This window comes from Poecilia reticulata, chromosome 22 (assembly GCF_904066995.2).
Source record: "Poecilia reticulata chromosome 22, P_reticulata-male-v2, whole genome shotgun sequence".
Classification (NCBI taxonomy): domain Eukaryota; kingdom Metazoa; phylum Chordata; class Actinopteri; order Cyprinodontiformes; family Poeciliidae; genus Poecilia; species Poecilia reticulata.
In genome coordinates this window covers 20,370,859-20,395,477 of record NC_088851.1, presented here as the reverse complement: position 1 = coordinate 20,395,477, position 24,619 = coordinate 20,370,859, and the positions used below count along the sequence as shown (strand labels likewise).

The window sequence follows — 24,619 nt, the reverse complement described above, 5'->3', positions numbered from 1 at the left end:
TTGACACAGTATTCCCCTGGGTAAGAGGTTCTCTCTTGCTTAAAAGGTAATTCTGTGGATCCTCAGAGTTCAAGGCCTGGAAAACATTTCTCTCTGCATGCTTCCATTGGACTCTAATCAGCAAATTTAATATTCACTTCAACGTTGATGCTGGTGATACCCGGTTTTATCAATGAAACTACATAAAGCTAACAAGTTACAAAACACAGTCCTGCTGTGTGTATTTATAAAAAAAAGGATGAAATGAATTGTATTTTACTTTTAAGGTCAAATAAAGTCATACTGTCTTAGGACCTAAATACATTTGAAAGTGCTCAATAGCTGTAGTACTTTCGATTACCACAGCTATTCCAAGCAGTCATGTATTTTTCTAATTCTTTTATACATTAGGAGCTCACACTTCCATCATGAGTAGAAAAAAAATTATGCATGACTTTGCTACTGAATGAGTCCAGGTGCAACTATTTTTTCTAAATATTTCATAACTCAGTGTTAGGGTTTCCTGTTTTGTTTATCTGATTAATTTTAGACCGTACTACAAATAGCTAAGTCGAAGTCCCCTAATGGCCTTACCTTTTATTTTCTGGTATATTTGTTATTCGTAGAAGAGTCAAAACTAAAACAGCTGAAAAAGTTTTAGTTTTCAATACCTTCATTTCTAAAACAAATTCAATCGGTATCAAAGACATCAACATCCTGTATACATTTAAATTCAAGCTCACAGCTTCTTTGGACTCTAACACATTAAACTATTCTTAGTACATTTGTTCTCTAGGTTTTGACTGTTTTGACTTTTCTAGGTTAGAAGCTATACATCGATCTACTGCGGCAGTGTTCTCTAGGTTAGAACAAAGGTACTGCTGGCTGCCTTTGTTAAAAATAAACCAAGTTTATAGCGCTAACGGCGCCAAGTACTATACATTTTTTGTCATTACCTTCTAGAACTTTTCAAGCCAAAAGAGTTATTCTTTAACTTTTGGAGAGAAGTTTTGGTAAGTAAAAGAGGGGAGATTCTCATTTCCAATTTGACAAAATCTGTTAAAGTTTGAAAGAGGACAAACCTGCAGTAGACTTGACAGAGGAGGTTGTTGATTAAGCGATCCGATTTAAACCTGCGGTGGTCCTCAAAGATGTCCTTAACAGCTGTGACTGACAGCACTAGTAAAATGGGAATCAGCGAAACTTCTGGCTCAAAGGCCTCCACAATCGGGATAAAGTTTAAGGCAGCAAGGAAGATAAAGTAAACATTGGCAAACCGATGGAGCTGCTCAAACAGATTCTTGGGAAGGAAGGACAGGAAGGAATACTTTGTGGTCCGGATCTTGTTGCTTTGGTACAACTTTAGAAGTTGCTTCAGCTCCTCATCTTCAGTGAAGGAAGGCACTACGGTCCTCCTCTTCTTCAGGTGTTCCTTGTATGTCCCAGTCGGCCGCTCCAAGCTATACATTGGTCTACTGCGGCAGTGAAATCCAACCTAGAGGTCTGTGATTCTGAAATACAACCCTCTTGTCTTCAATGTTCTATCCAAGGAGTAGTTTTCATCTAGAGTTTGTTCTTCCTTTATCCGGATCAGATTATTTTGATCTGTCCACCACATCCTGCTGAAGCACAGAAACACCGGGAAAAGGTTGGATTGGAAGAGTTACTGGCATGAATGACGCGCTTCAGTGCCACTCCTCCACAGAGCAAGACCAAGGTTCAACTTTTACAGCCACCTCCGAAGACCGATAGATAATGCAACCAAATGTAACAAACAGAGTGCCAAACAGCTGAAAAGGCCACGTGCTTCCAATTACTTTGAAGAAACTTACCAAAGATCAAAGCTGCAGATCTACAGAGATGGCTTTCATTAAATACAAAGCTGTAGATCAACTGTGACTTCCTGACCAACATAGAGAAAAAAGGAAAACCAACTTCCAGGAGCTTAGATGGGGATAAAGGTATGCTTAAGGATCACTTTGTAAGTCTTTTGTTTCTTTAAAACTGAACAAGCAAGATCCAGATTTTACCCATAAGGATCCTTTCCTACTTTCTTGAGTCTTTAACCTAACCTTCCTTGAGTCCATTTTTCACCTCCACCAAGAGAACTTCTCAAGAAAAGCAGTCCAGAGAGAATAAAAGCATTTTTGTAGACACCCTCAATGCACAACGGATATTGCAATGCTACTTTAAATTAAGAGTCCAAGGAAATCATGTTGATACCCAATTTTGACTCTCTCATTAAAAAGATTAGATTGTTCAAGATGCATGCACAGAGGTTTTAAAAAATGTTACTTTGACATCATCACTTGAATGTCCAGTGATAGCACTTATAGTGTGGAGTTCTTAAGTTGTCAGAAAAAAAAAGAACAACAATTTCATGTGCTGTGGCAAGTATAGCGTATCACAGTCCTACCCCTTCAAGCATGTTCAGCTGTCTGAAAGAAGCCTGAAAGAAGTTTTCTCAACGTTACAGGAAACATTGAATTGGTTTGTTTCAGGACACAAAAATTAAGATGCGGAAATTGAAGAAGCCCCATCAATAGACCTCAATAAGAGGAAACTGTTTAAAACTACAATTTTCAAAATGAAGTAAAGCTCAGCCGTTTTAGAGAAAACCAACTACTTTGTGTAATGCATCTTTGTGGTAAATATTTATTTTCTTACAAAATGTGAAACATTGGTGCTGCTACCCAATGCTTTATTCTGAGAAAAGAGTCCCAAGACATACCTTGCTATTTGGTACCTTACCTCAAGCAAACAGAAGTCATATTGAAATCAATTTGCAGAAAAAATAAATACATATAACCATTAAATAAGATTTAAAGCAACTCAAACTCCGACATTTCATACCAGCAATATTAGTTTTTCTAAACCTTTTCTCGTGTAAAATTATACATGGTGAGACTGCAAACTCTATTAGCAAATTGGATTAGCCATATTGCCCATTCAGCCAAGAGCAGTTTCATTTATTGTAACAAGGTGGTAGATTACAGTGCAAACTGCATGTTGTGGTGAAAACTACTTAAAACCAATTGAAACCATAAGCAAGCTCTCACAGACTGCTTAAGTGCTTTCCTGGCTTAATCTTACAGGCTATTAGAAACATCTCTCAGCACTGAGCTGTGAAATTGTGGGATTTGTTGTCCAGACCTAAAGTAATGAAACTACAGCCTTCGTCAACCACATAAACCAATCCATAATCTTTGATTAAATTCTAATATCTTTGGGGCAGAAAGATGTGCACACAGTAAGAATACAACCAAAAAACTTTTCTTATTTTATAAAATGTGCGACACTTGAGGCAAATATGATGAACTACTTCCAAGAGTGCTGCAGGTGCATCCTGCATTTTTCCTGTATTTCACCTCAAAAAGTAATACATCAGTACAATAAAAGGTTCGTCACACCAAATTTACCAAAAATTATCAAGAACTGTAATTAAATTTGCAATATAAAACCAGGGTTATCTTCTTGGTGGCATAAAACCCTGGATGAATTTCAATTTTTTACTGCTAAATTCAGACACGGCAGTATCTGAAAAACAGCTCTAGATGGCATTAACATGGCTTTCAGTATTCAAGTAAGGAACCTTGGTCTCATGACATGTAACTTAGTGAGTTTCCAGGACTTCCTTTTATAATCTCTGTAAAATTCAGATCCAGATAAACTATTTCAAGTAGTGTTGCATATATATGCGATCAAGAGGTTAAAAATAATCCAGTAAAAGGAGAGATTATATTACTCTAATTTCAGCTTCTCTTCATTGGCTTCTTGTTCATTTGAGAAAAGAATTTAAAATTCTCCTTCTTCCATATGAAGTCATTAACAATAAAGTTCCATAAAACATCAGGGATTTGATTGCTCCATATGGTCCTAACATATCGTTCTGTTAGGACCAGAACAATAAAGCATGATCTTTTCAAGTACATGTATTCAGCCATTTCATTAGTCACATGCATAAAGCATATTCAGTTCCCCAAACATTGTCAGACAGCAAACATTCACCTAAGATCTTAAAGTTCCTGTTGTAGCTTTGTTTCAACCACCATTTTATTTTATTTTATTTTTTTGCTCAAAACGAAACAAACTAATTTCAATTTCGGCTCATGTTTTAATTCAACTGTTTCACTTTCATTTAAAACATGCTACTTTAAATTTCCACTTGAAATAACACAGGCTCATTCATCTGCAACATTTGCTCATTCATCTGCAACATTTCTAAACTGCAAATGCTTTGGATGGAGGGAAGTAGAAGATTTGAGTTTGGGTGAACTCACCCGCAGAACACGCGCACCAAGTTGTTGTTGACCTTCTTGTCGAACAAGTACCGTCTGTAGTCCTCCAGTGCATCTTTGATGGCGATAACCGTGAGAACCACCAGCAGAGGGATCATTGTGATCTCCTTCTCAAAGGCCTCCACCACGGGAACCCAGTTAAGCAACGCCAGGAACAGGAAGTAAAGGTTGGCCGCCCTGTGGAGACCAAAGGAACATGTTATCTTGAAGGACTGTGTAGTCAGTGGGACCATCAAGGAGGGTGGACCAGGCTATAGGGGTGAACATTTGTTCATCATGATCAATTTCTTGTCATGGTAAGACTTTTGATTTACCACTGTCACAACAAATTCCAATTTATAGAAAACCATAAAATTGTCTGTGTTGTCGATTATCATTTATGCTATTTTCTCTGCTGTTTATTCAATGGGAGTATCAATAAATATTGATAAATTTGAAAATATAATTAAATACAGCTAGTGTGTGCAGTTTAATGATACAAATTCATTAAACCCTACGGTTTGTTGTCCTGAAGAACCTTTTTACAAATCCATGTTTTCAAGAGCGGTATTTGATTTTGCAGGGCTATGATGTCCGAGTCATAGTTACTACTGTCACATTTATCATTATCAAATGATAAATGCTATTGTGGCAAAACTGTAAGCCATTTTACCCATTACAACCACAAATTGTTATTAACATCACAACGTTATCAAATAGGGAAAAAAAAGTAATTAGAACTAAATGACAGATGTATTAAAATGTACTTTATAAAAACAAATCTGAAAAGTGTGGTGTGCATCTCAATGAAATATTACTCTCAACAAAACCCAGTACAGCAAATTCCCTTTGGAAGTTACCCAATTAATAAATGCAGTCCAACTGTGTGTAATTTAATCACAGTGTAAATCCAACAGTCTGTGAAGGCCTCAGAGGTTTGTTAGAGATCATTATTTAACAATCAGGATCTCAAAGAGCTAGGAACATAGCACACAACAGAGAGACAGTGGTGGAGAGGTTTAAAGCATAGTTAGGTTAAAAACAATATTACAGGCTTTCTTCTTCCAGAGCATTTCCCCAGCCATCTTCTGAAAACAGAAACGGTATGATACAACCACAAACCTCCTGGGACATGATCATACAGGAAGGTGTTCATAACTGCATTTTTGGCCTACATTAAAAACTGGGAAGAGGAATGAAGCTAAATGGAATGCAATCCTGCAAAGAAAGATTTTAAGAGACTAAAAGACATGAGACTGGGGCAGAGGTTGATCTTTCAAGACAACACTCTTCAACATTCATCTAGAGCTGTAAGAGATCAAAGCACTTCCCTGTACCTAGTGAAAGTCCAGACCTAAATCCAACCGAGAACATGCGGGAGAACTTGGAACTGCTGTTCACAAACACTTCTTCCCCATTCTGACAAAGTCCAAGTTTACCTTAAGAACACAGATCTGTAAAACTTTCAGTTTCTAGGAAGGAGTTCAGGTCATCCTGAGCTGCAGTGACACTCCAGCTCCTCCTGCCGGTTCTCAAGGCATTCTCAGGTCAGACTGGAGATACATTTCCATCCTAAGTCTCTTTCTTTAAGCATTCACCTAGCTTTTTAAGGGTTAACTGTGGGTTTGTACATATCTTAAAGTCTCCTTAAGTCAAGTGTGTAATACTTCCTATACGTTGGTTCTGGAATGACTGTGCGGAAAACTAAGTATTTTGGTGTCTTAGTCCTGATTGTTGGCATGATGGGACAGGAGATGGTTTGCTGGATAACGTTTCTCTGATCCGTCTTGATAAAGAAGGATCTGAGACAAAATGTTCTGAAATTTATGTTTAGTCTACATTTTAACCCTCAATTAAGGTAATAAGATGTGGATCATAACAGAAAGAATAACATACAGATAAAAAAAAAAAAAAAGCTTTTCCATGGGATGACTGAATTCACCTCAGAGACAAGGTGAGGATTCTCAATTCAGAAATCAAATCCAAGGTTGGATGAAATAACTTTTCAAACTTTCTGACACAGCTAATTATCTGTTCAGATTTCAGAATAAGTTCTTACCGAAGTAGTTCAGACAGACCTTCCAGCGCAGCTTCCAAGCTCATCTCATCGAGATCATAAAGTTTTTCCTTCATTTACAGTAACTGCTTTATCAAATGACATGTTTTATGCAACCTTTAAACTCTACAAACTTACATTTTTACAACTTCCTGTGTTCTGTTTGCTAAATGGAAATTGTACACCAAAAAAACTGTACGAGCAAGCTTGTACAGCCAATATTCAGCACAAACCTCTTAGTGACATTTCATTTTAGGATATTAGCAATGTATCTTGATTATATTAGCATTGATTCCACTTTTTGTCCAATGTCAATATCTAGAATTACTGACCTGTGGAACTGCTGGAACAGGTTCATAGGGATAAATGTCAACAGAGTGTATTTCGTCGTGCGGATGCCGTTGCCCTTGTACTTCTTGGACATGGCTTCATATTCCTGCTGGTGGGGGCCGTGGCGGGCCAACACCGTCCTCCTCCTGCCGCTGACCCTGTGAGGGGAGCTTTTGCTCGGAAGGCCATCAGGCGGAGAGTACCAGCCTCGCTCTGAGTCTACGGCCAGAAGCTGCCGACAGCGATGTCGCACCCAGTGGAAGCGCTCCATCTACGCAGCCCGAGCTGCGGCCGGGCCCCCACTCCCGCGTGGAACTCCGGCTTCTTCCTCAACTCTCTCAACGACGTCCTTCTGCGGACGTAAAACAAATAAATCTGTTTAAAATCCTCTCTGACATTTTGATTGACCTGGTCTAAATCAAGGTTGAGTGTTAAATAACCGACACACATTGTCACCTACAGAGAATATTCACGAAGAAAGACAACACAAAGTTCTAACAAGTTTTGCCTCAATTGCGATGTGACACAATCCGCATCAAAATGCATTTCCCTTTTCTTCTTCCCTTGTTTCAACACAATGACAGCATGACCTCGTCTAGAACAAAAGGTGTTTTCATTTATTTCTGCATCCAACAGAGGAAGACAGTTCCTAGAATAAAGACGATGTAGGCAAACAGGTTTCAGCTACAGTAAAGAGACAAAAAACAAGGAAACCATCTTGGTACAGGTCCTCCACCTGAATACAGGAGTTCTCATTTTTAAAGAAGGCTTGATCAAGCATTGAATGCATATTATGTACTGTGATATATACTTTACAGTATAACATTTTGTATTGAATTATATTTAAGCAATCTTGCATACTAATCACATTTTCAGAAAAACTGTATTTTGGATTTTTATTTTTTTGCAATCTTTGTAAAATGAGTTTTACTTCATGATATTCTAAGTTTTTGAGATGCCCCTGTCTACTGTCCCTCCAATACAGTAGAGGATTAGGGTAATTTAACAAAAATAATTCTGGAATTAAAGTCTAAATCTTTAGATTACATTCTGAATTCTTAGAAATCTGAGATCAAAGTTTGAATTCTGAGATTAACTACAGAATTCTGTGAAAACTGTCAGAATTCGTTTTTTTTCCCCAAAAGCTCTAATACCCTTCTATATTCAAATTACTCCATCAGTTTTATTCATCTTTCCCGTTTTCTCATATTTTACAGAAAAATCTCAGGTTCTCACGTGGGAAATGGTTGCGGTCGGATTTTTTCCCTGCAGCGGTGACAGTACGAACAGAATAGCAGCAGCCCTTTCAGTCATATCATATGATGAGAATTTAATGTCTTTAGTTGCCATCTTGGCTGCAGAACAAATGACATTTTCTTCTTCAAGTCCAAAGCTCGTCTAGGTCAGAACTCTTTGCAGCCGTGCAACAGGCCAAACCTGCTAACCTTCACTTATGCCATCTGCTTTATTTACAGATGACATAAGGAAAATTCTTGTTTGTGATGATCACAGGAAAGGAGTGCTGAAACGTCTCCCCTCCCCCAATTCGCAGCACAGCTTAATGTTTAAACTTTGGAATATTTTGGATATGTCAATAAAATGCTTTACTGTGAAAATACTAGCCCTGTAGTATTTTAAAACCTACAATAAGACAGCATTGAAGCTAAATTGATTTATAATGTCTTGAGGTCTATTTTAAAAACTTGATTAAATTAGAGATTTTTCCAAATGGTTAAGAATATATATTTAGACAAACATGTAAACATCCCTGTTAGTATAAGGTCAAATATCTCCTAGAAATTTGTACCCCTACTTTTTGCTATGTAGCAATAGCTAACATTCTGACATAATTCTGGCTTAATAGTTGACCGCTCATTTTGGTTGAAGTGGTAAAGTTCAATTTCATTGGCAGGCTTCTTGGCATTGACTCAGCTTTTAAACAAAGTCCATAAAGGTTTTATCTCAGACCTGTAGGAATAAGTTTGGGTGTATGTTAGCATATGTTGTCCAGTTGGAACACTCAGTTTTGTTTATTTTTTTTCCATTTAGAAGCTTATTTGAGGTATTCCTTCTTTAGTATTCCATAAGCTAGAGGCAATGCAACTAGCAGTGAAACAGTCCCACAGCATGAAGCTTCCACCACCTTGCTTGAGAATTGGCAAAGTGTTCTTAGGTTTAAGGCCTCACCTTGTCTTCTTCCAAAGGGGGACCACTGTTGCCAAATCAGTCAATTTTAGTGTCATCTGACCATTAACATTTTGTTCAGAAAGAATTTGGATTCTCCATTTTGGTTAGTTGAAATATTTTTGTCAAGCTGAAGGGGTAAATTCTAGAACAGGAGATTTTTATTAATTGTAACCCTTATGTTCAATTAGATGAACTGATCATCACAGAAATGGCTCTTTCAGACTTTCCCCAACTTGTGTTAATGTAAAATTTTTCTTTTTAGATCTTCACCGATCTAAATTGTTCCGAGTTTGGCTAAGTCGAATGAATGCTGTCAAACTCCACGAAGAGAAACTGTCATCATGATTAATAACCAATTCCTCCCCCCAACTCACTGTTTGGGTTTCAAATGTTTCAGGTCAAAGTCAGTAGGTGAAGTTCTCGACAGAATTAAACCATATTAATCCATTGAGCACTAAGTAAAGGATGTGAGTTCTATCTTTGGCAAACCAGGCTTACTGGACGTAAAGCAGAACTGAAAGAGGATTTCTGAGAAGTGAAGCCAGTGTGGTCACAAGATCAGTTGGGTTTATCTTTGCAGTTCTGAGACTGATTTATTAAAACTGGTGATAAAAAACAGCTTTTCCTTCTTATTATCAGGAGAACCTGACAATAAAACAGTCATTGGGAAAAGGTTGAATCAAAAGACGATTCTGGTTTATTTCTCCTTAAATAACAGAGGCCGACATATCTGAAGCCAAGGCTAGCAGATAGATAAAAGCCTCCAGATAATCTGAAGTTAGTTCTTTCATTTTTTATTTAACATGATCCAAAGTTCAGCAACGGGTCTTTGTTATTCTTAAACCTTTGTTTGCATTGGGATTAGGGTTCAGCATCAGCAAACAGCACACCCTATATCATTTACAGAGTATACCAACCTGTTCTGGATGCTCCAACATCCAGAACAGCTATGAACTAGATGCGCATTATTTACTATGGTTGCTTTTCCTCTCAGTTTCAGAATAATATTTGATTTCTACCTTTTTAAGAATAATTTGATAGATAAACATTTAAATAGTAGGGATGTGCCATGCAATAGTAATTTTTTAACTTTTCCTCAATTTGTCATGTTATAAAAACAAATTTCTATATACTTCATCTGGATTTTGGCACAAGGTAGCCCATAATTGTAAAGAAAATTATATGTGTATTTTACTTATTTTGTGGATAAAATTAGAATGAGTGTGGTTTGTATGTGCATGTTTATATTTCGTACCCTTTATGCCCCTCCAAACTCATTTAATTAGTAGAGTTGATGTGTTTTTTCAGCCATTCTGTGAAGGTCTGAGGTTTATTAGTGAGGAAATAACATCTGAAGGCCAAAAGATACAGCAGGCACATTACAGATTAAGCTCTGCAGATGTTTAGGATAGCCTTTGGAGGAGAGATGCACAACTCAGATGTAAAAACCTGTTGATACAACAACTATTTGTTGCAAACTCCACAAATCCTGTCCTGAAGGACGAGTGGCAAGAAGAAAGGCATTGCTGAAAAAGAAAGTGACAAGCCATGTTGGGGACAAAATAAAAGAAGACGCGCAGATCAGATGGCAATAAAACGTAATATTTTTGGCCTGTATGAAAAAACACTATTCCTCTCATAAGCAACAATAGGGAAGCTGGAGATTTCCCTTCCACCAAGCCTACATTCAGTTAAAGCAAGAGCATATTCGATAGAACAGCCCAGTCAAAGTCCTGAACTAAATCAAGATGAGTATCTGTGAGAAGACTTGAAAATTACTGTTTACACATCCTCCATCCAGAACAGCTGAGTATGATTTATTTTGCAAACAAGGGAAGGGCAAAGATTTCATGTACACACCTGACAGAAATACTCCGAACAATCTCTTAGAGAAACTGAACTGAAACTACGCATAAATTTGCCAAAGTCCAAATAAAGAAAAGAAAATCTCTAAAAGACCCGCAGGAAGTCTGTAAACCTCGCACCCCTTTCAAAGATGTCAGGACTTTTTCATGATAACAGCTTTCCTGAACCTAAAGGACGCTGTTTACTTCCAGGACAGTCGGAGGCCTGCTGTCTATCACTTGAATTGCAGCTGTGAACAAAACAAACTTCACAGCCTCCACTCATGTCTCCCTCCTGGAAACCAGCTTCCCGTTACCCCTTACTCCTCCTTACGTACCCAGCTGTTTGTTTCCATCCGTGGCCGGTGGGCTCGACGACTGCTGTCGGCTGGATCTTTTATGTCACATCTCTGGAGTCGCAACAAAAGGACAAAAGACTTGAAACTAAAAGAAGCAGGATGCAAGACACGTCCCCCTGGTAAATAAGTGGTGACGAACACGCTCCTCTCCTCTTTTTGCGGGCGGGTTTGCAACTACTTGAGCTGGTACATCCGGCGCTTTGTCTCAAAAGGCAATGAGACAGCTCCTCTGTTCGGAGAGGAACTGAACAACGCTCTATTTCCCGTGACTTGAAGGTTGACGGAGAGGGGTGGGGGGGGAACAGTATTTTTTCCTACTACAAGTGAACGCGGCTCGTCCAGTCACGTGATAGAGATCAGCTGACCAGAAGCAGCTCGGCGGAAGAGGGTGAAAACATGATGGAGATTCTGAGCAGAATATCAGCAACAGATTGCGTCAAAGTGAGCATGAAACTTATTTGAGTTATGATTCATGTTTGATAAAATATGTGTGAACAGATGTTATTAACCTGATTTATACTTTAAACTATGAGATTCTGACGTTTTGTTTCCAACCTAATGTGATTGAAGTCAGTATTTGCAGAACCACCTTTCACTGCTATGATCTGTTCTGTTTTTAGGCACATCTCCAAACGGCGTTTCACACCCCGAGACTAAAATATTTGCCAATAGTGTTTGCAAAATATCTACAGCTCAGTCAGACTTGCGGAAAACAACAACGAGATGTATGTGTGGACTTTGACTGGTCCATACATCGCAGTTCATTCATTCTAACGCACAAATGAACTGCGATCTATCTATCCAATTGTCATTCTGACTGTACTGTTAGGGTTGTTCTTCTGTTGGGAGGTGAACCTCAGTCCAAGTCTTAAATATGTTGTAGCTTCTGTGGTCTACCAGGATTGTCCTGCATTTACCTCAGACTACATGATCTTAACTGCTCAACTGTCCCGGATGACAAAAAGCCTGACCGCAGCATAATGCTGACGTCACCCTAAAGATATCAGTGTTCAGATTTTTGTGTATTCTTCATTACTTCCATTCATGGATGCTAAAACTTAGCATTTTGTTTACATTTTACTAGAGAAGCTTTCTTCCCGTCACTTCAATAGAGGGCAGATTTGAGACATGGATCAATAGCTGCCCCGAGTTTCCAACCAGAGGTGTGGATCTCTGAAACTCTTTCAGGGTCACCGTGGCTCTCTTAGCTGCTTATCTGAATAATGTTCTCCTTCCCTGGCCTTTCTGAGGTGTTCACAGTTAGTTCTGCGTCTTGTAGAGGTTTTCCTAAACAAATGGGCCAGTAGATCTCGAGGACATGCGAAGAAATAAATTCAGCTATTTGAATAAGCTGTGTGAAAGCAGCAGAAACACATCATTTCCCTGGTTTAGATGGACGATTACGTCGAGGCAGGTTGGCAGGAGGTAGATTGAACAAAGCTTTGTGAGACGTTCAAAAATTGGGATATTGTTTTACAACTTAACTAAACTTTAAATTTCTCCACAACTTTATTCACGACATCTGTATTTTTAAATTTTTATTTAGGAGAATGCAATCTTGATTTTCCTTTCAATTCATAAGTATGCATTAGTTTGTGGTGATAAGATACGAATTCTTAAAACAAAATTGCTGATATTTGTGGCTATATTGTGACACCTTATGAAAAAGTTGAAGCAGTATGAAAGCTTTTCCAAGCACAGCAGGTACGGGTGAAAATGTACACAGACTTGATACTTGATCATTTTTGGAACATTAAAACATCTACATGTCTAGAAACAATTAATTCAAACACCTCCTAGAGTCTTTTGATTAACTGATCAGTGTTTTACCAAAAGATACTGATTTCAGCTCTTCTTGTAATCAACTACAACTCATTCAAAGTCATATGTAAACTTTGATTTAATTTAATGTAGGGGTGTTGTAAACGATTATTTTAGTAATCGAGTAATCTATAGATTTTTCTTACGATTAATCGAGTAATCGGATAAAAACAATTATGAAATAAAATATTGGTAAATCTTCCATAACACCAGTGTTACTATCGGATATCAACATCAGTCTATTTTTTCCACATTTGAGCTTCCCTACCAGTTACTTTTTTGTAGACCTGTGGAGCAATACGGGATATTTACGGCTCCTCCGCTCAGAAACTCATCTACCAGCCATGTTCCGCCTCCCATTTGTTCAGACCGGGATGATATAAGTTTATTGTGCGGTTCGTCCGTAAAGCTGCTCTTACCCTGTAAGCATCAACCCTCAGCCGCCCGCCGTGTTCAGTCTCTCCGCTCACCTGTATAAATCCTCCTCAGCTTCTTCCCGCCGTTCAACCAGCAGCTCCGGAGCAGAAAGGCTGCCGAACTCCCGGCATCGCGCCGGTCATTTTAAGGATGTTTATTGGTCCCACAAAAACGATGAAAACCCGGAATTATCACCAATCAGTAAAATCCCCGCGGGCCGAACTTGAAGATTGGACGTTATGCCGCTAACACGTAGCTTCCGTCAACAACTCAGAGGCGGAAGTCAGAGCTCCGCGCAACGCAAATAATGTTCCGGCTGAAACACGGTGCGCTAAATGATAAAACATAAATTAACGAAGCTTCGAGGCAGGTCAATTTTCCTCGAGGAATTTTAATAGTCGAGGTACTCGAATGACTCGAGGAATCGTTTCAGCCCTAATTTAATGTTAAAGCATAATGAACATAAATAATTAAAAAGTGCTATAGATTGCTTCATCAGAGGTTGTAGTTTTGAATCCAATCCCACTTGTTCCTTGAGGAACAGAAAACATGTTGCATTAAAGGGTGAAAAAACGTTTTCAGTGAAGAGTTTCTCATTGTCTCACACCTGCACAACCCATGTGGAAAAATTGACCGATTGTTTGATGCATCTTTTTTTTTTTTTTTTGTCTGAATATTGAACAGTTGAGATTAAAGGCAAAATATAACTTTCCTTTCATCTCCTTTTAAAATATAAATCAGCCAAAGTCAAAGGGAAACACTGGTCTGCTGTTGATGTTTCTAGCTGTGTCACAGAGTGGTGGATGGGCTGTGTGGGCGGGAGCCTCCATGCAGGAGTGATTACAGCACCACCTGGAGCCTGGAGGAGTGGCTGCAGCTACTAGACTTCTTGACCAGCTTGTTCCGCCTGGCGGTGGGGAACGACATCCCAGATGAAGAGGTGAGCGGAGCAGGCGAGGCCGGCGTTTTTTTGCCCCTCGGCTCAGGTCGTCACATCTTGTCCTGTTGGTTCTGTGCAGGTCCTGGCTAAACTGTCGGATGCAGATCACAGCCACGCCGAGGCGGTGCTGAGCGTTCTCAGAGCACGATGGGAAGAGATCCGGCGTGCTCTGCTGGACAGAACCAGCAGCATCTCCTCTGCAACCTTGCAGGATTTTGACTGGCAGCTGAAGGTCAGTCAAACATCAGCATTTGGCGTTAGTCTGCATCCCTAATGAGTTAAACTGGGTGTCTTGGGTAATAATCAACACCTCAAAACAAAGCTCTTGTAGTTATTAAAAGTAGGCTCTTATAGCATGTTTCCCTGCTCCTTGTGCCGACATTAAACCCAAACGTTAACCAGGAACACTAGGAATTTTGAGGCATCCGCTAAACTGTCTTGCAGAAAAATTACCCTAAATGAACAAAAACTTTGCACAAATCTGCCTGCTTTGAGTTTTCTGCAAAGCCTCTCTTTCCCTTCATCCTCTGCAGCTGGCTTTGTCCAGCGATAAGATCTCGTCTCTGAACACGCCGCTCATCAGCCTCTGTCTGGATGTGAGGGAGAACGGAGCGCTTCGGCCCATCACCATGGAGCTGAACAGAGAGGAAGTGAGCACGCTCATCAGCTCACTAGAGGCTGCTAACAAGGTACGCACAAAGGGAACGTGTCACCTTATCAACGTGTGACTGCGAAACATGACACCCTGTTTACCCTGAGTGCAGCTCTACATAGGCTCATGCTGATGAACACTCCAGTCATGATTAACGCTTTCACGTCGCTCCTCAGCTTAATGGAGTTTAGGTTTTAAACCTAGGCAAGGCGATTTCATTTGTAAAGCACATTTTCAGCAACAAGGCAATTTAAAGTGCCTAAACGATGTCATCTGAAAACTGATGCAGTTTAAACAGTAGGGGGCAGCATTATCACAAGATTCTCTCTAGGTCTTTCTTGAGGAACAGAGTGAAGGCAGAAGCTGTTGGTTTGGAATTCATCCCTAGTCCTAAGTGATGTGACGATCTTTTTTTAAATGTCTTTCAGGTGGTGCTGCAGCTGAAATGATGGACTGATCCGAAAAGAAGCTGATGTTTTTGATGTAATAATAACTTAATGTTTTTGATGCCTTTTGTTCCATAATAAAATCCATATTTTCCTTTCTGATTCTGTGGAAGTTTGTCGAAGATCAATAGAAAAGTTAGGATGTCGTTCAATCATCCACACCATTTTTCCATAATCCATTGATGTTGCAACCCGTCCATCCACCTGCTCCATCAGTTCATTCACTCATCTACCCATCGATCCTGTAATTTATCAAATTTGCATCATCCTTTCTACAATTCAATTAAGACCTCTGGAAATTTGAATATGGAAAAGATTTGGCCAGAAAATAAAGTTGAAGCCATTGTTGATGAATGTCCTGGCCTACTGAGAGATTTTAAAATATATTCTATGTATCGTCTCGTCAATTCATTTGCAAATTTTCATCAGCCTGATCTAAAGGAATGGACAATTAGGAAAATTATTTGTGCTGATTGTTAGAATTAGAAAGTGAAATAATGATACAAGTGTGAAATTTATTCAGAATATCACCATTCTGGGAGGCCAGCGTCTATCTACAACAGTCATTAGGCATGAGAGACAGAATACATCCTGGACACACTGCCATATGTACACACATCTCTCTCTCAATTTAGAAACTGATTAACATAACTCAGCTTTTTGGACTGTGGGAGGCTGCCAGCGTACCCATGACTCACCCAGGACCTTTTTCCTGCAATGAAACGGTGCCACCAACTGTGCCACTATGCAGCCTGTTAAGACAACCAATGTGTTAGAAAATCACCAATCTGGCAACAATGTTCGTCAAAGAAAGCTGGACTGGATTTCCCCTCTCTTCCTCAACAGTCCTGAATATGATGAAACCATATTCAGGGAGAATTTTGGAGGAATTTCGGTGAACAAATATAATCCTAGCAACAGTGATCTCTGACTCTCAGACTAAAAACACATGTCAAGGTGTGTAATGGCTCACATAACCAAATGGTCAACAGCAACAGAGTTGCTGCAGAAGCAACAATGGGGTTCAAGGAAAAAAGTAACCTTGTACAACCTGAAGCACAGAGGCAGAGTTGTCAGTTTGGGATGTTTTAAATGAAGCTTGAGTTATCAGAAGTCATTGATAAAAAAAAAAAACAACTGATTCATCAATAGAGCTTAAATTGTGGCCCTAATAGAAAAAGAAAATCCACTGGAAGATGAATTGCCGTTGGTTTGGACACAAACTGTAGCTGTATGCAAGAAAATCAGATATTTTAAAGCCAAAAGAGCAGGCAAAGATCTCAGCAAGTACAGCACTAAGGAACATGCTGGAAAACAGTAGAAGAAGGGGTAGAAGCTAGAAGGAGCTATGAGACGGAGGAAGTAATGTTTAAAGTTTCCCGGTCAGTCTGACTGATTATTAATGAGAATTGGAACAAATGCTGACAGACAGAGCCAAGTTAAATGTGGTAATGATGTTAGTCTTCACTCCAGAGTGTCCAGTTAATCATGGGAAAGAGCCTGAGTGCTGACAGCTGCAGACGTGCTAACTGGGCTAATGGCATCAGCACGCTGCCTCATTTTCTGTAAAGACCTGACCTCTCACATGAGCAGAGTCATGCTGGAGTTTAAAGAAAGAGTCCAGGCTGCAGGTTTCACTATAAAATACTTACAGATGGCCTTCTAAAAGAGTTATTGTTAAAATTGTAAAAAAACAAAAAAACAAATAGCTCTCTGAAACCTTGACTAAATAATTTGATAGCACAAATGCAAGTTTTAGCTCAGAGGTTTTTTTTTTCTTTTGATCTAGCATGCGCTTTCTATCCTACACTTCAACACTTAATGTTCCTGGTTGAATAATGGCCAAAAGAACCAAAGCTTACACATCAAATAAACTGTATTGAATGAGGGTTATTTTGATATCATGCAACCACTCTGCAAAGGACAACTAGCCAAATGGCACAAGAGAGCAAATCTCAGGAAAATCATTCTATGATGGTCGACTTTGTTAACAGTTGATAAGATTCTTTTTGGCTGGTGGGAATCAAAGCAGATTAAACTCTGGAATTTAAACAACAGGTGATTCAACATACTATTCTTTATCTTCAGAGATAATCAGGAAATTGAATAGCTATTATTAAAGTGAAATAATTTAAAATATTCAGAATTTATCAAAAGTTTGATTATGAGCATTTTTATGGCGATTTACTTTATTTTGATTTTTTTTTTCATTGTTAGCTGCCGAAAGCTCATACTGAAGTTGGTGTACTTGGACTAACAAAAGAGGCCTAAGAAAATGTTAAAGACCAAATTCACTACCTTCAACGTATATCTCCATCCTTATTCATCAGAATCTTTTCCAGGTGCTCCATCTCCATATTGGAAACTCTTCAGGTTTCCACTAAAATCTGTTTGGATTGGACAAAAGGGGTAAACACACACAAACTTGTCTCTGTGATACAGGTGGGGCTATTGTTACTTAAAACTGAGACAAACGCATAAGAAACTTCTTTGGGCTTACTTCCTCAATTGTGGAGAATCAACTGACCCGTGGGTTGTGGACAGCAGGTGGCAGTAGTGGTCACCATCTCGAATGAAACAAGCCAGCACAACTCCAAACACAACTGGTGATATTGGTCTTTTTTTTTAAAGAGAAATAAAGATCTTTACAAGTATTTTCTGACGTCATCTCCCTCCAGATAATGATTACTTAACGTGCTGAAGCTGCTCGTTCAGCTGTGCACAGGGACACATTTAGGCTTTTAGCAGCCTCATTAACTCAGCTATTAGGACGCATCTAATCATTTGATGCATGGACTGAGGGCATATGCTGACAAAATATTTTCTGGAAAATTGGCTGAAAAACACAGCCTTGCACACAAGTATTCAGCAAAGTGAAAATAAATGAACCACAAAGCAGTTTGTATGCAGAGATCTCAGCAGCTTTATTTGAACTCTTAATTCTCTGTAAGTTGACACAAATGATGCCCGTTCATGGCATTCTTTCACCTTCCACACACAGCCAGTCACACATGGTGTCTGGCGTTTGCTGAAATCCGCACAGGCCGTTCCACTTGAGTGCACATGTGGAACATCACTTTAAAGGATCAGAAGCTTCATCCTCTGTCTGCAGCTGCAGCCTGCAGGGAAACCAGTTGCTGTATCCATTAGCTCCTCCGTCCACAGAAAAGAGGTCCGTCCATATCTGGTGCTTCCTTTGTTCCGTCAGGAAAGCCACGCATCCGTTCCTTTTTTCTTTGAAAGATTGTCGTCATAATGCTGGAATGTCTCACTACAATCTACGCTTAGATAATGGTAACATACATTGGAGTCTGAGAAATGAGTTCTGTTTCCAATTCATCTTGTTCTAGAAAAAGCTCAACATGTTTTCCTTACCGCTCATAAGATAACCCTGTAAAATGTTGAGATTCTTGGTATAAAGGCACAAAGTTCAGCCGTACAGAAAGAGCAGACCGCTGTGATCGAGTCCAGCAGAAGCTTGTCTGGTTTTTATTTGTTTCTCTGTGATTAAAGCCCTCATGAAACTTGCAGTCTTTCATCTGAGGATCATTACTTTCACGTAACGAAAACAACAACAAAGAAAAACATGTTGGGATTAATTTTGCCTTGTTTGAACGGAATGGTAATTCTTAAGAAAAATCATATGCAGAAAAGTGAATTTAAAAGAATTATAACTCAGAACAGGATTAAAACAAATATTAATTTTTAAAAGACTTTATAATACGCTGACTGACGAAAAACAGATTAGCTTCCAGAAGGAATGGCCTGATCAAGGTGTAATTTGGTCCACATGTAGAACAGTGACAGATGGACATGATTCTATTCCTATGGAGTTGGAACATTTCGAATGGCCACCACAGAGCATAAGTGCTGGCATCTGGCACTAACCAGAGCACAAGACAGAACAAAGAGAGAAGGTCAAGAGACAGAGACCGATGCATTACAACTGGATGAATTTTAAAAGAGCTTGCATTGTTTGTTTGCATGAGTTTAGGAAACCGTAGCATGTAGATTACCAGCATGTGAATGGTAAAGACTGAGCTGGATAATAAAAAAGGAGCCAAGAGGTGGATTAGCTAAGCATCCCAAGATTTTCACCCCATCACCCTCTTTTTCTTATTCAGAAAAGATGGGTCTGATTCAAGAGATTTTTCGCAAACACTGAATTTTATTTTCTAAGCTCATATCAAATGAAGTGATTTTCATCAGTTAAATTTTCATATAGATAAGCAATGCGCAACGATTTTAACACGATTATGTCACATCACTGACTCTAACCTAACTCAAACATGTAAAAACCAACAATCTATTGTAACTGTGTAGCCCAGAGGCCCACAGTCTACTCAACCTAGTCCAGTAAACAGACCTTTCAGTGGTCAGATGTTTGAACTAATGGGCTCTGGGAAGATTAAATGAAGGTTCCAGTCATCCAAGACTAACCACAGTAATGAGGATCACTCCATTGTGCTCCAAACATTACGACGACCTCTCTGGAATCACTCTTTACAGCACCTTGTGTTGTCTTATGTTATGCATAGAGTGGCATTACCAACAGAGCGAAGACGGCTGCATTTGTAGTGGTTTGATCACAGAGAGGTAAGGACTGAAGACAAGTTGTATCATATTATAAATAAGGGACTCTGAGCTTCTGCAATCCAGCAAGCATACAAGGAATCAGCTAAGAATCAGTGCCAAAGCAAAGATATGGGCCACCCTGCTGCAGCAGAAGACACAGTGTCTGTATCAAGCCTGATATCCAAGCCTAAAGGAGGTCCACACCCTGCAAGAAATACAGCAATACAACAGTTAATTTAATTTCCACCACTCCCTGGGTGCTAAACTGTTTTGTCAAGAAGTGTAAAATTAATGAGACAAAAAAAAGCATAGTTTGGAATTTGCCACTTTAAATTTAAAAAAGTAACATTTTTAGATGATAAAAATCTATTCTACATCTCCAAATGAGCTAAAATATATGAGCATAACAAGATTAGAATTGTTCTAAGATAAATTTCGGTGGACTTTTTCAAAAGGAAGTATTTGTCTCTGTAGATGAGCAAAATTAATCGCTTCTCTCTGCTGCAGAATCCAAAGTCATGTGACGCAGTTCTAAATGCCAAAAGAGGCCTTTACTGCTGAAAAGCCAGATGACTTGGCGCCTTTCATAAAAAATTGTGGGACTTCTGCAGTAGAAAATATAAGCACCAGTTTTCCAATATATTCCTATCTCTGGCTGTGAAATCTTTAAACAGCGGCATAATAAAAAGAAGTTTCCATTTTGTAAATAAAATGAAACTTAGTTGTACCGTCTCCATAAACATAAGGCCAGCAGAAAGAGAGGCAAAAATACAACAGATCTTTACTGAAACATCATCTAAACTGGGATAAACCCAAGCTGGGAAACCTACAGCTGCAACTCAAATGCTGTTTAATGCACAAACGGCACAGAGCTCACTGGATGGGATCAAAAAGTTAGCTGTAGTTTAAGTTTCAAACAACAGCACCAGAGTTATTAATTTACAGTAGAGGTTTTCATCCATGAGTACTCTAAATCCTGGAGTCTGGTTCAATGTGTGACTTTCACATATCTGTTAAGGTCGATTCAGATGGTTCCCTGATGAAGAACTGATTCAGCAGGTCGTCAGGTGAGATACCAGACTTCAACTTGCAGCTCTAGGGCAGAATATTGCCGGCATTTATGAATAGTAAAGCCTAATTTTAGCAGGTTTAACAATTCTAGTTAATCTTCAATGTGCATCAATTTTCTACAAACAACAAAAAGGTCAGCGACCAGTGAGAACTAGATCAAGAACAAAATTCGTTCAGCAGAACCACTTTAATGTTATGGAGGGACCCCAGTGATCCTGGGTCTAGGAACTCAGGAAGTATATTGGTGCTTTGTCCCAGGTGATGGCAAGATGGAGCAGGAAATTAACAGATGGATTAGACTTTGCCTGGAGTAATGAAGGTGTTGTTGCTGTCTATCATGGTGAAGACCAAACTGAGCTGAGCTTCAGGCTAAGCTCTGGATTTATTGTCCACCTTCCCACCTTCACCCTTGGTCATTAGTTATGGATCACGTCCTAAAGGACAAGATCTTCTGATCAGGAGGCCTCGGCTGGAAGGCTTTCCAGGTACAGCTCACTGGGAGGAGCCTTGGAGGCAGAAACAGAAGTGAAAGGATTATATATTCCTTCTGACTTGGCAACACTTTGATTTTATAAGACGAGAGAGGGATTGATGGATTGGTTTGGTTACGGATGTAGTAAGTATGCATGGATGGATGGAGAGTTTAATCTGTCTCTACATCAGTCTTATATTTTGTCTCTCTTTGTTCCAAAATAACCTTAATCTGCTGGAGTTTAATCCTGTTGGAGTTACCTTGTGTTTTTGTTCGGTTTCTATTTAGTTTTTTGCATTGTAAGCAAACAAAAGTTGACTTCTATTAACATGAAAAATGAGGGCTAAAAGAAAAAGAAGACAAACAAAAGCCATCAATGTGTTTTTGGCATCTTTGAACCTGTAAATACCGAAACGTTTCTGTCTTTAATTCACCACTACTTCTTTCTCTATAACTAACTGTATGTACACAGCAAAATTGAATTTTTTAAATAAATTATATCTCTGTCTTTATATATATCGATTTATATATTTCATATATTAAATTGTATTTACACTGTAAAGACCAGAACTACTTGTTCCAAAAGAGGATTTGTACAAATGGGCTGAACTCTTCTACTTTCATTACTGTACAGGATTGAGCTTCCCTTGAAAAACAAACAAAAAAAAAGTACCCATCAGCTACCACTCATGCTCACAACGACTGCCCTAGTGGACGTAATACAGCCAGTAGACCAAGTTGAAGAAGGTGAATGTGATCGGGAAGATGACCCGGGACCACTTGTCTATGGCGTTGACGTCTGTGAGGTCTGGGATCTTGACTTTCAGCTGTGAGGCTCTCCTCCGCAGGCGGCTTTTCTTGTGTCCAATTGGCCGGTCGAGGGCTGGCCGCCCATACAGGTCCCGGCTCGTCATGGGCTTGCGGTACTGTATGCTGGCACTGTCATAGGAAAACATGGTGGCCCGAGGATCGTTGAGGGCGCCCATCATATCCGGTCCCCCCATCTCAGTGGGGAGGTTCGTCAGGAGGATGTTGCCATGAGCGTCGACCTTAAAAGGAAACAAGACAACATTTCAGTTTTATTTTCAGCTAAAAAGAAGGTTAAATCAAAAATAAATCTACTAATCACCTCCAGGCATCTGCCTTGTCATTGTTGCAATTCTTGCTTTCAATTTGAGGGGGTTGAGGTGGTTCACCTGGGGGTTAACCACCAGGTTCACCAGCAGCAACACCTTATCCACCATAAATCTAAATTATTCATAATCATTATGCAAAGCTTAGATGTTAGGGCTTAAATTTTAAGATTTACATTTCAAAAAGTAATTTAAAGTTTTCTAAATTTGGCTTTCAAAGCATTCATACCTTTCTGGTGGGTAGGTGGCTTGGTCATCAAACTGCCCCAGACTTATTTTAACCTGCCGTAGACATAAGTGACTGATATTTTCCACTCAGATCTTCACCCACCTGCACTTTACTGCTCTCCAGTCGGCCCTTATTCTCATGATTGGACTTAGCAGCCTTTTCCGCTGCTTTCTTCTGTAGGTGAGGACCACGGCCAAAAAAGATGTAGTTAACAAAGGCATACTCCAGCAGGGCCAGAAACACAAAGACGAAACAGCCCATGAGGTAAATGTCAATGGCCTTGACGTAGGGGATCTTTGGCAGGGTCTCCCTCAGGTGGGTGTTAATGGTGGTCATGGTCAGCACCGTGGTTATACCTGCACATGTGCAAAAGTCAACAGTGTAGGACATGCAAACATCTCAGATTTGACATTTCACTTATTAGAGCTATTTTTCTTTTTTGTGTCAATCTTTGCAAGATTTTACTATTCCTCCAAAGTCAAACACGCTGCAAACATTGCTCATTCAGTGCCTAACTTTGCCATCCAACCTAGTTCTGAACCCAACAAAAAAAAAAAAAACAAACACCAATACATCCAAGAGAGAACCGACAGCTGATCCTGAAAGCTGACAACTTCGAGTGGTCCAGAGACTTTGAACTCCTTTCAGAAAAAAGAGGAAATAACCACCAGATTAGGTAATAAAATCCTTTGTTAGGCTCCAGAGAGGCTCAAAGTCTTGATCTGTTAGATCTGTAAGGAGAATAAGATTTTCTTTAGTAGTAGAGTAGAAGTAGTATAGTAATACTGTTATGCACTTCCTTTGTGACTATTACAAAGTAGGATTACCTGATTTAGTTTTAGTGAAGTGTAAATTTTAGGGTCGTAGGTTCACTTGACCACTAGCTTTTTATGTGGTTGAGGCCATTTCAAGACAAGGTCAAGAATTAATCTCTCAGAAAGATTTTGAGGCTATAAGACTAATTAATTTGTGATATTGTTTTTAAGTCATCAGATGTTGTTCCATATAAGGTGAAATTTAACGTTTAGCCTGGAAGTATTTTCTGAGAAATAATATGAAATCTAATGTTGGACCATGACTAAAAGAAGAGAATTGATACAGCAAGCTAAAAAAAATAGACACAAAGATCTAAAAAGGACTAACATTTGACAAATTTAACTATTGTGGAGAAATAGAAAATACTGAATAATTCAATGTAATAATTCCCCTTTTAATAGGAGAACTCTGATGGAAGGTCATAAATAATCAGGGCATGTTTTTGCTTTTTCAAGTCAAAAACTAACAGAACAGACTTTACAAGTGATAATTGCTCAGTAAGACTGGTTCTATCTCCATAAATTTGAGCTCTCCAAATCTGAGATATGGATATCATGTAAGCTTATGTCTATGTTGTCTTCTACATAGACAACATAGAAGTTTGCTGTCTATATACATAACAAGTGCGAACAAAAATGAGTGAACCTGAGGGAAGCTATGAATAAAAGTCACTGACCTAAAGCCACTCTGGCAGCCGACGCATCGTAATTTATCCAGAAGGAGACCCAGGACAAGATGGTGATCAGGATGGATGGCATGTAAGTCTGCAGGATGAAATAGCCAATATTCCTCTTGAGTTTAAAACTCAGTGACAGTCGTGGATACGAACCTGTTTGGTAAGGAAAATAGTATAAGTCTGTGGTGATCTTTTTACAGACTGATAAAAAGATGGGTACTAAATGAAACAACATAATGTTTATGACATAATATATCAATTCTTCCCATAGATTATACTTTTCCAGTGTAGATAATTAATATTAGTCTCAAGATTTACAAAATATTGTACACAATTATT

At 39.1% G+C, this 24,619-nt stretch overlaps 3 protein-coding genes across 3 annotated transcripts in view; 1 reads left to right on the top strand and 2 right to left on the bottom strand.

Moving 5' to 3' along the window:
- atp10d (ATPase phospholipid transporting 10D) overlaps positions 1–11,302 on the bottom strand; it is a 30,053-nt gene extending 18,751 nt beyond the window's left edge. Inside the window, exons 1-3 of the mRNA XM_081602937.1 lie at positions 11,012–11,302; positions 6,645–6,994; positions 4,260–4,454 (exon numbers count right to left, since the gene is read on the bottom strand). Coding sequence (XP_081459063.1) covers positions 4,260–4,454; positions 6,645–6,913 — 464 coding nt within the window. The 5' untranslated portion in view covers positions 6,914–6,994; positions 11,012–11,302. The remainder of the gene's footprint in view (positions 1–4,259; positions 4,455–6,644; positions 6,995–11,011) is intronic.
- An 18-nt stretch (positions 11,303–11,320) lies between these two features.
- On the top strand, positions 11,321–15,410 carry commd8 (COMM domain containing 8). The gene is made up of 5 exons (XM_081602938.1): positions 11,321–11,473; positions 14,055–14,210; positions 14,290–14,442; positions 14,744–14,899; positions 15,291–15,410. Exons 1-5 carry the CDS (start codon positions 11,429–11,431, stop codon positions 15,309–15,311), a joined length of 531 nt encoding a protein of 176 aa, XP_081459064.1. The 5' UTR covers positions 11,321–11,428; the 3' UTR covers positions 15,312–15,410.
- Positions 15,411–18,204: 2,794 nt separating this feature from the next.
- The window catches only part of gabrb1 (gamma-aminobutyric acid type A receptor subunit beta1), a 39,801-nt gene continuing 33,386 nt past the window's right edge, over positions 18,205–24,619 (bottom strand). The window contains exons 7-9 of the mRNA XM_008400159.3: positions 24,281–24,433; positions 22,891–23,144; positions 18,205–22,475 (exon numbers count right to left, since the gene is read on the bottom strand). Of these exons, the coding sequence (XP_008398381.1) occupies positions 22,134–22,475; positions 22,891–23,144; positions 24,281–24,433 (749 nt within the window). The 3' untranslated portion in view covers positions 18,205–22,133. The remainder of the gene's footprint in view (positions 22,476–22,890; positions 23,145–24,280; positions 24,434–24,619) is intronic.

Bases quoted from the DNA above. Each gene is read 5' to 3' on its own strand.
- commd8 (XM_081602938.1), top strand. From the start codon at position 11,429: ATGATGGAGATTCTGAGCAGAATATCAGCAACAGATTGCGTCAAA. The intron at 14,443-14,743 runs GTCAGTCAAACA...CATCCTCTGCAG, and splicing joins ATTTTGACTGGCAGCTGAAG to CTGGCTTTGTCCAGCGATAA. The intron at 14,900-15,290 runs GTACGCACAAAG...AATGTCTTTCAG, and splicing joins CACTAGAGGCTGCTAACAAG to GTGGTGCTGCAGCTGAAATG.